The 15,448-nt window shown below is 39.3% G+C and overlaps 1 protein-coding gene and 1 long non-coding RNA gene across 4 annotated transcripts in view; one reads left to right on the top strand and one right to left on the bottom strand.

The window, feature by feature from the left end:
- Nucleotides 1-15,448, top strand: part of NEDD4L (NEDD4 like E3 ubiquitin protein ligase) — a 366,011-nt gene that overhangs the window by 246,380 nt on the left and 104,183 nt on the right. The window contains 1 exon segment of the mRNA XM_038403055.2: nucleotides 7,808-7,858. Coding sequence (XP_038258983.1) covers nucleotides 7,808-7,858 — 51 coding nt within the window.
- Nucleotides 1-15,448, bottom strand: part of LOC119856020 — a 44,502-nt gene that overhangs the window by 22,578 nt on the left and 6,476 nt on the right. For all 3 annotated transcript variants that reach the window (XR_005293118.2, XR_005293119.2, XR_005293117.2), the window contains exon 2: nucleotides 6,509-6,567. This is a non-coding gene — a long non-coding RNA (uncharacterized LOC119856020). The remainder of the gene's footprint in view (nucleotides 1-6,508; nucleotides 6,568-15,448) is intronic.

A 15,448-nucleotide genomic window follows, 5' to 3' on the forward strand; every position in this document is an offset into this window, starting at 1 on the left:
AGTAAAGGATTTATTATTGGAGTTGTAAAATTTATTCTTTTGACTCTAATATGAATGTCATGTGCAAGCAAAATTGTTTGGAGGACCATAAATGAAGAGTAAAATCTGTTAAATTGTGCCTGTAAAGGTCTTGTAAACTTCACTGTTAGACTGGGTTATTTAATATCTTCAAAGAGAGGTTAAATATGGACAAGAAAAAAAATGTGATTCAACTTAGAAAAATGCAGGCTTGTGTATCTGGTAGAAAATCAAAAATGTAGACTTTCAATTGCAGGGAGATACCTGGTGGAAAGCAGAAATGCCATAGGAGAAATACTGTGGACAGTAAAAAAAAATTCTGCCATATGGCATTCCGTGTGGTTTATGGGCTACGTATGCAGAAGCATCAAGCCACAAGGCTAGGAAGTCCTAGGAATTTATCGCACCTTGATTGTGTTAATTTCTTAGCATATCTGTGTCAGGAAAATGTGGATAAAATGGAGAGAAATTTAAAACAAATGTGAAACAAAGATAATTCAGAAGCTGGAAGATGAGTAATACTTGAGAAATAGTTAAGGTTTTCTACACACTCAACATACCTAACACACAACCAAGGCAATGAGAAAAAGACCCTCTAATCCTCCATGCACAGCCACACATGTCCCCACTACCACAGTTACTGTATATCGTGACTTTAACTCTACTCCTCTATCATCCATTCCACGTAAACCCTATTTATCAACCTGCCCCCTCCTCACACAGTTAGTTTTGGATGTTTTGATGTTGTCCTTTGCTAAAGAGCATGATGAAAGGATGGCATCCATGAGGAGAGGATAAAAATTAACACCCTCTGCCCCCATACCTTAAGTAATCGCTGAAGTTGAGTGCAGTACTCTTGAGTGAAGGAGTATCTATGTGAAACTTACAATTGGGAGGCTAAAATAAATGTTTTACTTACAGTACAGTAACTAACAATTCACACACAATTTTTAGTAATGAACAGGCAGATTATTTGTTGGGCATTCTTAGTTGATGTGCATTGGGGAATGTGCTTAACTTAAGTACAATTCATATTGTTTCCTTATGAGAACAAGTATTTTTTACTTGTGTAGCAGCATTTGTATTCATTGAAAGAGTTGAGTTGTTTACACTGTTGAAGGCTATTGTGTCTGTAGTTTCATTACAGCACAGTTTTACTTCTGTACCTTGTTCCTCTTTCTCTGACATTGGCCTTTTTGGAGGAAAAAACCCTCTGTTCTCATTTCAGTGTGGCAAACATACCTGCTTGCGGGTTTATAGAGATGATTTTAAATAACTAAAAGGGATGTGATATAAACCATGGGATTTTTTTCTCCACTGACATTTATAGGATTATACTTCAGTGGGTTTTAAGAAAGTAACACAAAAATATTTTGATCCTAAATTAAGATTTAAATTAAATATTTTACAGGCATAAGCGTGAGGTCTTTATACAACTTGTAATTCAGAAATGCCTTGCAGAAACTACAAACAGGTCGTCGTTTTATCTTCAACAGCCATGGAATACACTTCTTTCTCACAATTGTACTCTCTAATGTGAACTTCCTTATTTTTTAAAAAAAATCTGTGTTATGTGGTTGTGAAGATAGCCTTGAAAATATGAACAAAATGTAAATCAAGACAGTGATGTCTGTCTAAATCTACAGATCGCTTGAAGCAACAGCAGTGCATGGTAGGGATAACATCATGACGTTTAAAAAAACTAGACATTTGAACTATTAAAATGTTACCGGTTAAACGTTAGGCTCCATGGCCTCCCCATGCACCCAGGATCCCGGCTCCATGCCCGGGGCTCAGCAGCTGTTCCCACGCCAGAGACTCTGCTCTGCTGCCAGCCCCCCCCCCCCATCCTGGCTGCTCCCTTGCACGCCTTGGGCTCTATTGCCGCTTTGTGCAGAGCCCTGGGCACAGGGCTAGCAGCCGGGACCCATGGTGTGAGGTGGAGGGGCGGCTGGGATGGGGGAGGCTGGCAGCCGGGATCCCGGGGGGCAGGGCAGCAGAGGAGTCCTGCAGCTGGAGTTTAAATGTTAAGGAATAGCTTACCGATAAGACTGATGCTTATCAGTTAATCGGTTAACATTTTACATCCTTAGTGAGTGGTGTGATCTGTCCCTTGCACCGCAATAGGTGATTTACTCTGCAACACCTTAAATGTCAACATTAACTATTTCATTTCAGATTATTTTTGTTCTCAGCTACTGTGTTTATCCCCACAATCCCAAACTGTCTCCAGTCATCTCCCAGCCACCAAAATTGCTGCTCCTCGCAACATTACTTATCTGATGCAATGGAAACTGGAAATGTGGGGATAGCTTAGAATATATTGAATTGAATGTGGAATAAATAACTTAAAGGCTGTTGTACTGATTAAATTGTGTATTTTCAGAATTAATTGATTAAAAACCTCAATCTTTAATGATGTTGCTACAGAATCCAGGGACCTTACTGCAGATTCAGTCCAGCCTCCATTGGAATACATGGACCTTGTCCACTGCAAGCTATGAGTTAATGCAGGGAATTCATTTTACAAAAGCTGTAAATGGTAGAAAACTACTAACTGGAGGTTAATTTTCCATATTTAGGAAGTTTTAGACTTTTGGCATATGTGGAAGGAACGGTGTAACAGAAAAGAAAGGTGTGTTTGAAATCTCTCTCAATATTGTCCTGTAGCTTCTATTTTTATTAATGGGAGTTGCACATGTGTATTGATGAGAGAATAGGAATTACATAATTTTATAGAACCATGCAGCTCAATGTGTATATTCTGTTTTTAGTATTCCAGCTGATGTTACAGGTGATAATTGAGGAGGAAATTGACAATAGTCTTCTTGGATCAAAATATCCACAAGAAGATAGAGTACTTGGGTGAGACAGAAGCTAAGATGAGGGATGTGTGTTAATTCACCCAATTGAAATAAAAGTTGCATGCTAATAGCTCTCTTCAAAAATGTGCTCTTCAAACTTAAAATGTCTGCAGTTTTGAGATAAGTAATCTGCATTGCAAGAGGATCTTTGTTACCTAAGTTTAGGACTTGACTCTATAGTAGCAAAAGCATTGTATACTGAGAAATGCCAATAGTTGTAAGCCACAAAGCTGGAACGATTAAACAAGAAACTCCAGGATAGCAGGGGAGGGGGAGTGTGGGATCTAGTATCCAGGTCAACATATGAAGACATATTGGTGCTCTCTGAAATTACTCACCATACCAAAACATAAAAATAAAAGTGCTAACCCCACGCTAGCAGGTGAAAATCCACTGACCTTACTGCCCTCTCACCCCCTTCATTCTTTTCTCAGTCAGGAAGCTTTGCCCTTCTGTGAAATTCTAAGGCTCTTAATTCAGAATGGAACTTAGTACTTGGACTTTGCTCTCCCTGGAAACTACAGTTGATAGCATTTCTTCATAATTTACAGTGGATAGCATTTCTTAATTTACCACCTTGAAAACTCTAACAACACAGCACGTTGAATGGCCGGTATGGGTGTTAAGGCACAACCTTTGAACAGTAGTGTCTTCATGCAAACAGCTTGGTCAAAAAAAAAACAAACCCTCATTGGCGAGACTTGTTAGTGATCAGAGGCCACTGAAAACCACAATGCTTGACAATGTGAGAAATCTTAAAGTCCTAACAATCAGCATCCTTTTCATATATGATTTATTATGGTAGCATCTAAGAGCACTAGTCATGGAGCAGGAGCCCATTTTGCTATGCTCTGTACAAACACAACAAAAGCAGTCCCTTCCCAAAAGAGTTTACAATTTAAGAGCTACCCAAAGTGCTAAATCTTAATAAACACAAAGGATAATACTGCTTATATGGGGGATTGTATGTTCAAAGTATTGCATACACATTCATCCACAGAACATCTCAGTGTTAGAAGTAAATAGTAGTATTTCAATTTAGATATGGGGAAACTGAAGGACAAAGAGGAAATGATATGCCTAAACTTGCACTGCAACTCGGTGATAGAGATAGAACTCAGGACTTACTCATTCTCTTGACCACAATACCTCTTCTCAGCCTCTGTATGGTGCACCTAGAAGGGGAATGCTGGTCTTGCGATTAAGGCACAGAGCTTGGAGTCGGGTAATCTCTTTTCTATCCCTGACACTCCTTGCAAGAAATTCAACCTGCCTCTGTTTCCCTTGGTAAAATAGGTGTTATACTTATTTACTCCTGAATGTTAAGAGGTTCGGTGCATTAATATTTTATATTCTTTTGATGGAATACACAACAGAAATGCTTTCAACTAGGTTAATGTGATTTGATCTGCTGTGTGATGCATACATTGCAGTAGTGCAACTTCAAAGAACTATTTGAGCTTGCTCTGTTAAATAGAATGGGCTCTAAAGTGAATGTTTCTAAGAAGTGCATTGAAGCATTTGAAGATCAATTTAATTTAGATTAAGTTTCTCGAACACTGTAAATGAATAGTTTAATATGAGTGAAAGTTTTATTCTGTTCACATCACACTGGAAAAAAAATAATTAGTAGCGCTTCACATCCGTGGAGCTCAAAACGACTTACAAAAGCAGTGGGAAACAGCTGAAGAAATGCTAATAATTTGTCCAAAGTTACTCAAGTCAGTAGCAGAGGTAGAAATAGAATCCAAGTCTCCTGATTTAGTTGTCCTGTGTCCTACCCACTGAACCAGACAGTCTTGCCACTGAATCACACTGCCTTTTAATATATATTAGGGTTATCCTAGCTTATTAAGATTACACATTCACTCAGATAGTCTGTTTATATGACTTCATTGGTTGTTGCAACACTGCCATGTTTTGAAACCTTGCTCTGTTAAATCAGCACCTCCAATAGTCACTTGCAGAGCACCTTTTTTCAGAGTAGCAGCCGTGTTAGTCTGTATTCGCAAAAAGAAAAGGAATACTTGTGGCACCTTAGAGACTAACAAATTTATTTGAGCATAAGCTTTCGTGAGCTACAGCTCACTTCGTCGGATGCATTACCTGTAGCTCACGAAAGCTTATGCTCTAATAAATTTGTTAGTCTCTAAGGTGCCACAAGTACTCCTTTTCTTTTTGCAGAGCACCTGTTTAGGCCAGTTGGCTTTATCCAGTTCTTGTTTTATACTTGACAAACTATTGACATTCTAGCTAACTTGATTTTTCCAGTTTATTTTTATAATCATCTTTACTTTCACTATGCAAGTGTTGTCCTTGACGTGCACAATGTAAACAAAAATGGGGAGCTTTATGGTTTTAATTTTTAGCTGAGAGCTGTTCTGTCATCATCTTTGTTGGAACTTACATGTGGAACAGGAATATTTAAACTCTGTGAAGTAAGCTTTGAGGGTCCGTATTACATGTAAGATGCCAAAAAAACTAGGGATAACTTTGTTATGGGCTTTTTTGAAAGTACAGCTACTGGGGTAATAGCAGGTTTCAAAAATCTGAATTTAGAAATGCCATTTTGTAAACAGTACAGTAATAAAGCTAAATGCATGTATTCCGGAGGATGAGCTGGCTCTGGGGAATGGTAATAGGACACTAAAATCTCTCTCATCCAGGTCATCAATTCAGTTTTCTATCTATCAAAGAAGTGAGAGTACCACGGTTGTTTAGCTTATTTTGTAACCTAATTCTCCATGTTATCCAGTCAGTCATGAAATACTTTTATTTTCTGCTGACACACTATATTTTTTAAGTGAAGATATATTTTGTTCTTTACTTTCTCTGTTCTGAATGCACAGTAGCTCTCTAATACTATAAACATGAAAACATGATAGTGGGCAAATGGGAGGATTTGAGGATGCACTAACTACCTTAAAATTAAAAAAAAATGCAAATTCAGCATCGTTTTTCTTATGCTTATTGTAATGTTGCTTTTTTGAGATCGGTTGTCCTTGTTTTGCATTTTTAATAGTAGTATAACACTAAAATGAATTGCATTCATATTGCAGGGCACTACCACTGACATTATAATTATTATGAATGCAAGTTGATGGGACAACTTCTACTGGAAAACATCTTCCCCTCTATTGGTGCTATAAGAAGCATATAGGTGCTTAGTACTTGTTAAGCTATTAGTTGCAAGTGTCCCCCAGTAAAGGAATCCAAACAGCTCCACTAATAATGTAGTGAAGTTTCTGTCCTGGAAGGAGATGATTGCTATTGAATCATAGCTTTTTATTTATTGTATGCCATCATTATGACAATGAAAACATTGAGATGCTTGGTTTTTCAGCTATCTTTGTACTAAATGCTTTATAGCACAATTGGAAAGATGCGGTCCCTGCCCCCAAAGGATTTACAATTTTATTTTAGATGTAACCTATCAATCAAGGCAGTGGAGTGAAAGGTTGACAATGATTTTAAGACATGTATATTTATGAAGACTCAAAAGTATGGTTTTGGTTTCGTTTGCAATAGTGGAGAGGTATGTGAATAAAGAATTCAGTACTTCAAAGACTGGGGTGAAAAGTATTCTTTCAAGCATTCCATACAAAGACTATAAAAATATACATTACCTTGTTCCATTGTTCACTCAATACATCAGCTGCATAGACCTGCAAGATTCTTGTTGGAACTGCAAGGAATCCACAATAAATAATTCAATCCAAGTAGAGGGGAAAAAAGCCCTGAAAGCTCAACCAGAATATAAATCCAGAACCCCTTTTATTCTGTGTGTTATATTCAGCAATGAGACTGTCTCTGCCTAGAGATCAGGATGAACTGAAAAGTAAATTCAAAGTCTGAGGCTGCAGGGACCATAAATAAAATGATTCCATAGGGCTTTGGTCTCTGTTGTAGAGCAGTGCTGTTTTCATAAGAACCACTAATTGCAGTTTAGTTATCTTAGTAAGGGCAGACTTTACCTCTTTACCATATCTGTTTAAAAACTAATATAGTGAAAGCAGTACAAGTCCTTTGTCTTTTTATGTGCAAGAGAAATAAGCTGTGCTGATATTAATACCTTTATACTGGTGATGCTGCATCCATGTGCTTTAACTATATGTGTTTCTAAACTGATGTAGTTAGAGGTACAAAAACTGCGTAGATCAGCTATAACACGCAGTGTGGGTCATCAGAAGGGGGATTGAAAGCTTAATCAAAAGGCTCCAGGTAGGATGAATCACTGCATCTTATAAGGTAAATACTTCACAGTCATCGAGAACACCCTGGTACTTGTTCTTAAAAAATATATACAGTGATATTTTAATTTTCTTTTGATAGAACATTAATAAGCAAGCTCTTAATATGGGAGTCAGTTGTTTAAATTTCATCCATATCTACCCGGATTGATTGATTTGGCTGACTTAATTGGAGAGGAGCCGCGCTTTATATGTGGCTCTTTAGTGTAAAAGAAGAGGCTATGAAATTTTGAAGTAAACATAACTTGGTATTAACTTAATTTTAGCTTTTAAATGCCCAAGCAGTCTGCAGTATGCACAATGCAGGAGTCCCAGTGGAATACATGAGAATGTACTTATAAGAGTTTTTGATATGTTGCACTGACAGCAGGTTATTAGAGGAAACATTAGTTAAAATGTATTAGTAGTGCAGGTGCATACAGTGGCCTAGGAGAACAGTGGCCTTTTGGAGAGACATAGTAGAAATGTAATAAATATTTTGCTGAAGTCCAGGAACCATGTCTGCCAAGTAGGGATGGTTGGCATGTGTGGGGGTAGAATCTAGGCTTAGTAAAATATTAGTACAGAGTTGTCTCTGGCTCCATTGTGACCTTTCTGTTTGCCATTTCCCCGCTTCCTGTTGGTTTAAAATGAACAAATAAACAAACATTTTTTTCCTTTCTGTTTTATTAACAGACTAGGGACGACTTCCTGGGTCAAGTGGACGTGCCACTTAATCATCTACCGGTAAGAGACGTTTATATACTCATACGTAACGGATTTCAAATTGAATGCGAGCCAACAATGTGGTGCAGTTGTGAAAAAGGCTAATATCATTCTAGGGTGTATTCACAGGAGTGTCGTGTGTGAGACATGGGTGGTAGTCATTCCATTCTACTTGGCATTGGTGAGGCCTCACGTGGAGTACTGTTTTGGATCCCACATTTTAAGAAAGTTCTGGACAAATTGGAGTCCAGGGGAGAACCAGGCTTAGAAAACCTGATCTATAAGGAAAGGTTAAATATATCGGGCATGTTTAGTCTTGAGAAAAGAAGACTGAGATGGAGGGAGCTGATAAATCTTCAAATGTGTTAAGGGCTGTTGTGATCAATTGTTCTCTATGTCCACTGGAGGTAGGACAAGAAGCAGTGGGCTTAATCTGCAGCCAGGGAAATTTAAGTTAGATATTAGGAAAAAGCTTTCTAAGTATAAGCCTAGGAGGATGGACTAGATAAACTTTTGATGTCCCTTCCAGCACTACATTATTATGATTCTGTACTCTACCTTGTCAGTGCCTTGTGTGAGAAACTTTTACATAACTGCTATACAGGCTTTTCTCTCTGTTGAAGGTGTAATGCTGTCTCTGTACAGCTGCCATTGCTACAGCAGCAACATTAGTAGCTATCAGGAGAGTGCGAGGCACAACAAACTAAGGAAAAGTTCAGTGGCCCCACAAGTCACAGCAGCTGGGAGAAGTTTTCCTCCCTGGGAGTGTTGGGCCTTGAGACAGGATAGCTAGAGACTCTGCAGGCTGTCCTCCATTTCTGTTGCTTCTTCCTTAGATCTACCCCGACTATTCTGTATCAAATGGTGACTGAAGTGCTGGCCCACAGTCTGGTAATTTCTCTTTTAACTACTGTAATGTCCTTATAATCATCCTCTGGCCTCTTTTCACACTGCCGCCCCCTCTGTTTGGAACAATTTTCCTTCCTGTGAGCCAAGCAAACTCAGTCTCCTCCAAACCTTTCCTTAAAAATCACTATTTTTACTTTGCTTTCCATTGCTGACCTACCCCAAGTCCACCACTCGTAGGCTTGTGTTTAATCCTATAATTGTGGCTGTTGTCTGTCTAAGATCATACACCATGTGGGGCCTGGAACCTGCCTAGCATGTTTTGAGCACTACTTCAGTGCTAGTAAGAGTAATAGCCATAAGAACATAAGAATGTCCATACTGGGTCAGACCAAAGGTTCATCCAGCCCAGTATCCTGTCTGTCAACAGTGGCCAATGCCAGGTGCCCCAGAGGGAGTGAACCTAACAGGTAATAATCTAGTGATGTCTCTCCTTCCATCCATCTCAACCCTCTGACAAACAGAGGCTAGGGACACCATTCCTTACCCATCCTGGCTAACAGCCATTAATGGACTTAACCTCCATGAATTTATCCAGTTCTCTTTTAAACCCTTTTATAGTCCTAGCCTTCACAACCTCCTCAGGCAAGGAGTTCCACAGGTTGACTGTGCGCTGAATAAAGAAGAACTTCCTTTTATTTGTTTTAAATCTGCTACCCATTAATTTCATTTGGTGGCCCCTAGTTCTTATATTATGGGAACAAGTAATAACTTTTCCTTATTCACAAAAAGAAAAGGAGGACTTGTGGCACCTTAGAGACTAACAAATTTATTAATAAAGAAAGTACACAATAAGATATTCTCCATCTTATTCTCTATCCCTTTTTTAATGATTCCTAACATCCCGTTTGCTTTTTTGACTGCCGCTGCACACTGTGTGGAAGTCTTCAGAGAACTATCCATGATGACACCAAGATCTTTCTCCTGATTAGTTTTGATTAGTTGTAGCTAAATTAGCCCCCATCATATTGTATGTATAGTTGGGGTTATTTTTTCCAATATGCATTAGTTTACATTTATCACATTAAATTTCATTTGCCATTTTGTTGCCCAATCACTTAGTTTTGTGAGATCTTTTTGAAGTTCTTCACAGTCTGCTTTGGTTTTAACTATCTTGAGCAGTTTAGTATCATCTGCAAACTTTGCCACCTCACTGTTTGTCCCTTTCTCCAGATCATTTATGAATAAGTTGAATAAGATTGGTCCTAGGACTGACACCACTAGTTACCCCTCTCTATTCTGAAAATTTACCATTTATTCCTACCCTTTGTTTCCTGTCTTTTAACCAGTTCTCAATCCATGAAAGGATCTTCCCTCTTATCCCATGACAACTTAATTTACATAAGAGCCTTTGGTGAGGGACCTTGTCAAAGGCTTTCTGGAAATCTATGTCCACTGGATCCCTCTTGTCCACATGTTTGTTGATCCCCTCAGAGAACTCTAACAGATTAGTAAGACATGATCTCCCTTTATAGAAACCATGTTGACTTTTGCACAACAATTTATGCTCTTCTATTTGTCTGACAATTTTATTCTTTACTATTGTTTCAACTAATATGCCCGGTACTGATGTGAGACTTACCAGTCTGTAATTGCCAGGATCACCTCTAGAGCCCTTCTTAAATATTGGTGTTACTTTAGCTATCTTCCAGTCATTGGGTACAGTAGCTGGTTTAAAGGACAGGTTACAAACCATAGTTAATAGTTCCGCAATTTCACATTTGAGTTCTTTCAGAACTCTTGGGTGAATGCCATCTGGTCCCAGTGACTTGTTACTGTTAAGTTTCTCAATTAATTCCAAAACCTCCTCTAGTGACACTTCAATCTGTGACAATTCCTCAGATTTGTCACCTACAAAAGAGGGCTCAGGTTTGAGAATCTCCCTAACATCCTGTGCCATGAAGACTGAAGCAAAGAATTCATTTAGTTTCTCTGCGTATCATCTTTAAGTGCTCCTTTTGAATCTCGATTGTCCAGGGGCCCCACTGGTTGTTGAGCAGGCTTCTTGCTTCTGATGTATTTAAAAAACATTTTGTTATTACTTTTTGAGTTTTTGGCTAGCTGTTCTTCAGACTCCTTTTTGGCTTTTCTTATTACATTTTTACATTTAATTTGGCAGTGTTTATGCTCCTTTCTAGTTACCTCACTAGGATTTGACTTCCACTTTTTAAAAGATGCCTTTCATAGGCTGCGGTATGAGAACAGGGCTGTGTTAAGAGGGGGTTAAAATGGTTCAAGTGCAACCAGGCCTATAAAGGGATCCCCCCTGCCTTTTTTTTAACTTCACTCTTTTCTTCCATTGCGTGGCCCCAGGCTTCTCCATTTCATATCCCAAATGGTGTATTCAGGGGCCACATTTAACAATTTGCAGATGTCACTGATATCTACACCAAAATAGGGGAGGCCTTTCTGGAGATGGGGTTGCAGTGAGATTTACTGGTGTTGGCGCAGCGGGAATTGGGCGCACTGTGAAATTCAGTAGGATTGAGATTCTCTGATATGTGGGTAGGGAGCTGGGGAGGCAGTGAAATTCACTGGGATTGGGAGCTTTGAGATTTTGGGTGGGTTCTCTGAGGACACAGGCCTGGTGGTGCAATCAGATTCAGAGGGGTTGGCATTGCTGTGGCTGGGAGTGCAGTGTGATTTGATGGAGTATGGAGTCTCTCTGGGGATGGGGGTACAGTGACAAGTGGAAGCTGAGGAAGGGGGTCTCAGTCCTTGGGGTCTGGGCTGGGGCTTCTGTTTCTGCCCTCCCGTTCCTGCTCCTCCCTGCCCCACTCCATTCTCTCTCTTCTGGGCTCAGCTCAGAGCCTGTCCCTATAAGATGCTGGATGGCCAGTGTGGGACGATCCATGCCCCCTCTGGCATCTCCTGGCCCCTCCACAATTTCTAGGCTGCCCCATCCCCACCCACAGCTGCTACCTCTGCTCCGCTTCCCCATGGATGCAGGTATTGCCCACTCCCTGTTTACTGAAGGGTGGGCCAATGAGTGGGCAGTACCTGTCCATGACAGGGTGGAGCGGAGTCAGGGTAGCTGTATGAGACAGCAGCTCTGTGCAGGCCTCAGTGACCCTTCTTGAGATTCAGAAAATATTGGGGGGTCTTCTACCCACAATCCCACTTCAAGCACAGGTTATAGCTCCGAGTTTCACGGAGATATTCACTAGATCTTTCACCAGCTACCGTAGTCAGTCCAAACCTAGCAATTAATTTGTGAAGAGCTTGATGGGTGAATTCTTATGGTTTAACTGTGATTTCCAACATGAATATCTGCAAACACAAGAGTGGTGCTCACAAGCTGCAGCAGGCCCGTGAAAACGATCAGAAAAGTTTGAGTCTACAACATTGCATGAAATGTGCAAAGTTCAACCATGTTCCAGATGAAAAATCTGCAGATGATTCTGTTGCTTTCACTTCTGAGCCTTCCTTAGCTAGTGAGGATGCTGATTTGTGTTTGATAGGTTTGTTGAGTGACAGAATATCTGATTCTAGACACACAATGTTGCCTGCTAGTTGCTAGTGCCACTTACGGATGTGGACAATGAAAGTGGTTTGATTATTGAAAGCATGGGGCAGAATTTTGACTTTGACAAGACAGATCCAGCTATTTGGTTCCAAGTGATGGATTCTGTTAGCCTGTTTTTCGTAGAAAACTGTCCCATTGTTAATTTAGAACAAGACTTTTTGCCAAGTGAATGCAAAAGAAGGCAAGTATTAAAATTGTGGTTCTTTATCAAACACCTAATGGGGAATTCCACCCGTGATCTTGGTTCATTTACAGTTAGACTTGCCACCTCGTTCTGTTTTGCTTCTTTGCTTTTCCAGCCAAGTTCATCATTTTCCTTTCATAAAACTGCATTCACAAACTTTTTCCACTTTTGTGCTGGCAAATTTGTACACTCATGTTCAAAGAAATACATGGAGGCAATCACCCACTGGATGAAATTTTCAGAACGATTGAAAGTGGTTCTCGCAGTTGAGAAAGGTATACAAACCTGCTAACAAGTGCAGAAGAACATGTGGTGCCATATTTTACATCATCTTTTGCTGTACTTAGGATTGAGATGAGAAATTAAACAGTCCTTGTCGTGCTAACTTTTGGGGTTTACTTGAAATGCTTGCAAGGTATGATAGTGTGTTGCGAGATAATGTGGAAGCTATTAAAACCAGTACTGCAAAAGTGAGGTACTTATCACACCAAATTCAAAATGAATTTATAGATAGGATCACAAGAAAGGTATGGCAGACTATTTATTTTTGATGAGTTTAGGATAGCTAAATACTTCTCTATTATGCTTGTTTGCACTCCAGATCTTTGCTGAATGGAACAAATATATCAGGTGTTAAGGTATGCTGAGGTTCTGAAAAATGGAATGAAGGTGTTTGAAAGCTTTGTAGATACTCTTCCCTGTTCTGGTGTGGATATTAAAGAAGCTGGGGGGGGGGCTGTTTAGTTATGGCTGATTGCAAGGGCCACAGAGCTAACATGGCTGCAGCATACAACAGTGTTCAAAATCAAATTCAGCAGGTAAATCAGCACATCTTTTGTCCTATGTGCTGCCCATTCACTGAAACTGTGGGGGAAGCTGCTTAATGATTGTTCCTCAAGTTGGAATTGTTCAATGATTGTATACCTTGGTTTCTACTTCTACTAGTCATTGGGTTATGTTGAAAAAGCATATTAGCATGAAAAATGCCAAAACATGACAAGATGGTCAGCAAAGGCGGTTGAGAAATCAGAAATCAGGTTGAGGGTGTTTTTTATGCTTTTTAGACACGACCATGTCTTCACGCAATCTTACACTAGAATTTAAGTTGGAAGCTGACAGCTTGCAAACCAGAGCTTTCAATTGTTGTTTTGGCAGAAATATGATCTTGTCAAAAATTAACAGTATGAGCAAAAAATTAGAGTCTGGATCTTGACATTCAAATGGCTTGCAGTTTACTTGAGGGCCTTCAAGATGCTTTGCCAGAATTATGGGCTTCTGGGTTCATTTCATGTAAGAAAGCTCCAGCTTTTCAGACTGAAATGTTAGTAATATCCATACAGCTCAAAGAGAAATTACCTCAAAGGAGAAAAATAATGTCAGGTGAACTTGCGAAGAACAAAAATTCATCAGATCCTGAAAAAGTTTTCAAAACCCATCTTAGACGCAATATTAACACAATTTGGAGAATAGTATGCGTATGTATGATGAAGTCAGAGAAAGGTTTGCTTTTTTTACAAGCAGGAAACTAAGTCTCAGCAGCAAAAACCTAAAGAGGCATGCTTGAAATTTAGCAAGCATCTACCCAGAGGATTTAAAGTATGAGCGTTTTGAAAACAAGATTGAGCTCTTTGCCAGTTTTTGTAAATGAATCTTTAAGGATGACTTGGAAACAAAGGTACCCATTGATCTCCTTAGCTACATACATGAAAGATCTTTAGATGCAAGTTTCCCTAACATGGAAACAGAACGGCGTATATTTTGCTCTCTTCCTGTAACCATGGCTGCTAATGAAAGCAAACTAACATCAATCAAGTCCTATCTAAGAACATCCATGGGACAGGAAAGGTTAAGTGATCTGGCAGTTATTTCTGTGGAGAACTAGGAAGCAAGGCAGATAGACTGGGTTGAGCTAATAAATTAGATTGTTTCAGTGAAGGGTAGGAAGGTTCCTTTGTAAAAATATTTAGTGCTGTGTGTGGTTTTTTGCTATTGGTGGGGATGGGCAGATTTGAGTTTTCAGATTGGACCTAGAACACCCAGGGCACAGCACTGTATGAGAAGCTGCTGAACAGCAGCTGGAGGGTTATTAAGAAGCCCCCATTCATCTAGCTGGGGTTCTTTTGGGGTGACTTACACAGAAAGGTCCTTTTGTGACTATTTCTGTTACAGAAGAACTCCCCAAAAGCTAACAGTGAGTTTTCTACAGATGTTAGCTGCAGAAAGGAATAAATAAGGCAATCAAGTTAATGAAAATCCTACTTTAAAAATAGATTTTTTTAAAAAAATGATTGACCTTTGACTGTAGCAAATGTACTAAAATTTTTTACTGTTTTGAATTATTGAAGGGAATTCCTATCCAAATAAAACTGAAGTAATAATGCAAGTTTAGTAATGATATTCAGTATTATTTAGAATGCAATATTACTGTTGTATGAGTCAACAATGTAATACTGTTGCAAAAAAAAATGCACGTAATTCTGGAATGTATTAGCAGGAGTGTTGTAAGCAAGACACAAGAAGTTATTCTTCCACTCTACTCAGCACTGACAAGGCTTCAGCTGGAATATTGGGTCCAGTTCTGGGTATCATACTTCAGGAAAGATGTGGACAAGTTGGAGAAAGTCCTCTCAAGCAAAAATGATTAAATGATGAACTATGAGGAAAGATTGAAAAAACTGGGTTTGCATAGTCTGGAGAAGAGAAGACTGAGTGGGGGCATAACTGTCCTCAAGTATGAAAAAGTTTGTTGTAAAGAGGAGGGTGATAAATTATTCTCCTTAACCCCTGAGGGTAGGACAAGAAGCAATGGGCTTAAATTGCAGCAAGTGAGATTTAAAGTAGACATTAGGAGAAACTTCCTAACTGTAACAGTAGTTAAGCAGTGGAGCAAATTACCTAGAGTGTAATTTGGAATCTCCATCATTGGGGTAGGTTAGGTTTAGGGTAGGTTTAAGAGTAGGTTAGACAAACACCCATTAGGGATGGTCTAGATAAT

The sequence above is a fragment of the Dermochelys coriacea genome, chromosome 5, assembly GCF_009764565.3.
Source record: "Dermochelys coriacea isolate rDerCor1 chromosome 5, rDerCor1.pri.v4, whole genome shotgun sequence".
Lineage (NCBI taxonomy): Eukaryota > Metazoa > Chordata > Testudines > Dermochelyidae > Dermochelys > Dermochelys coriacea.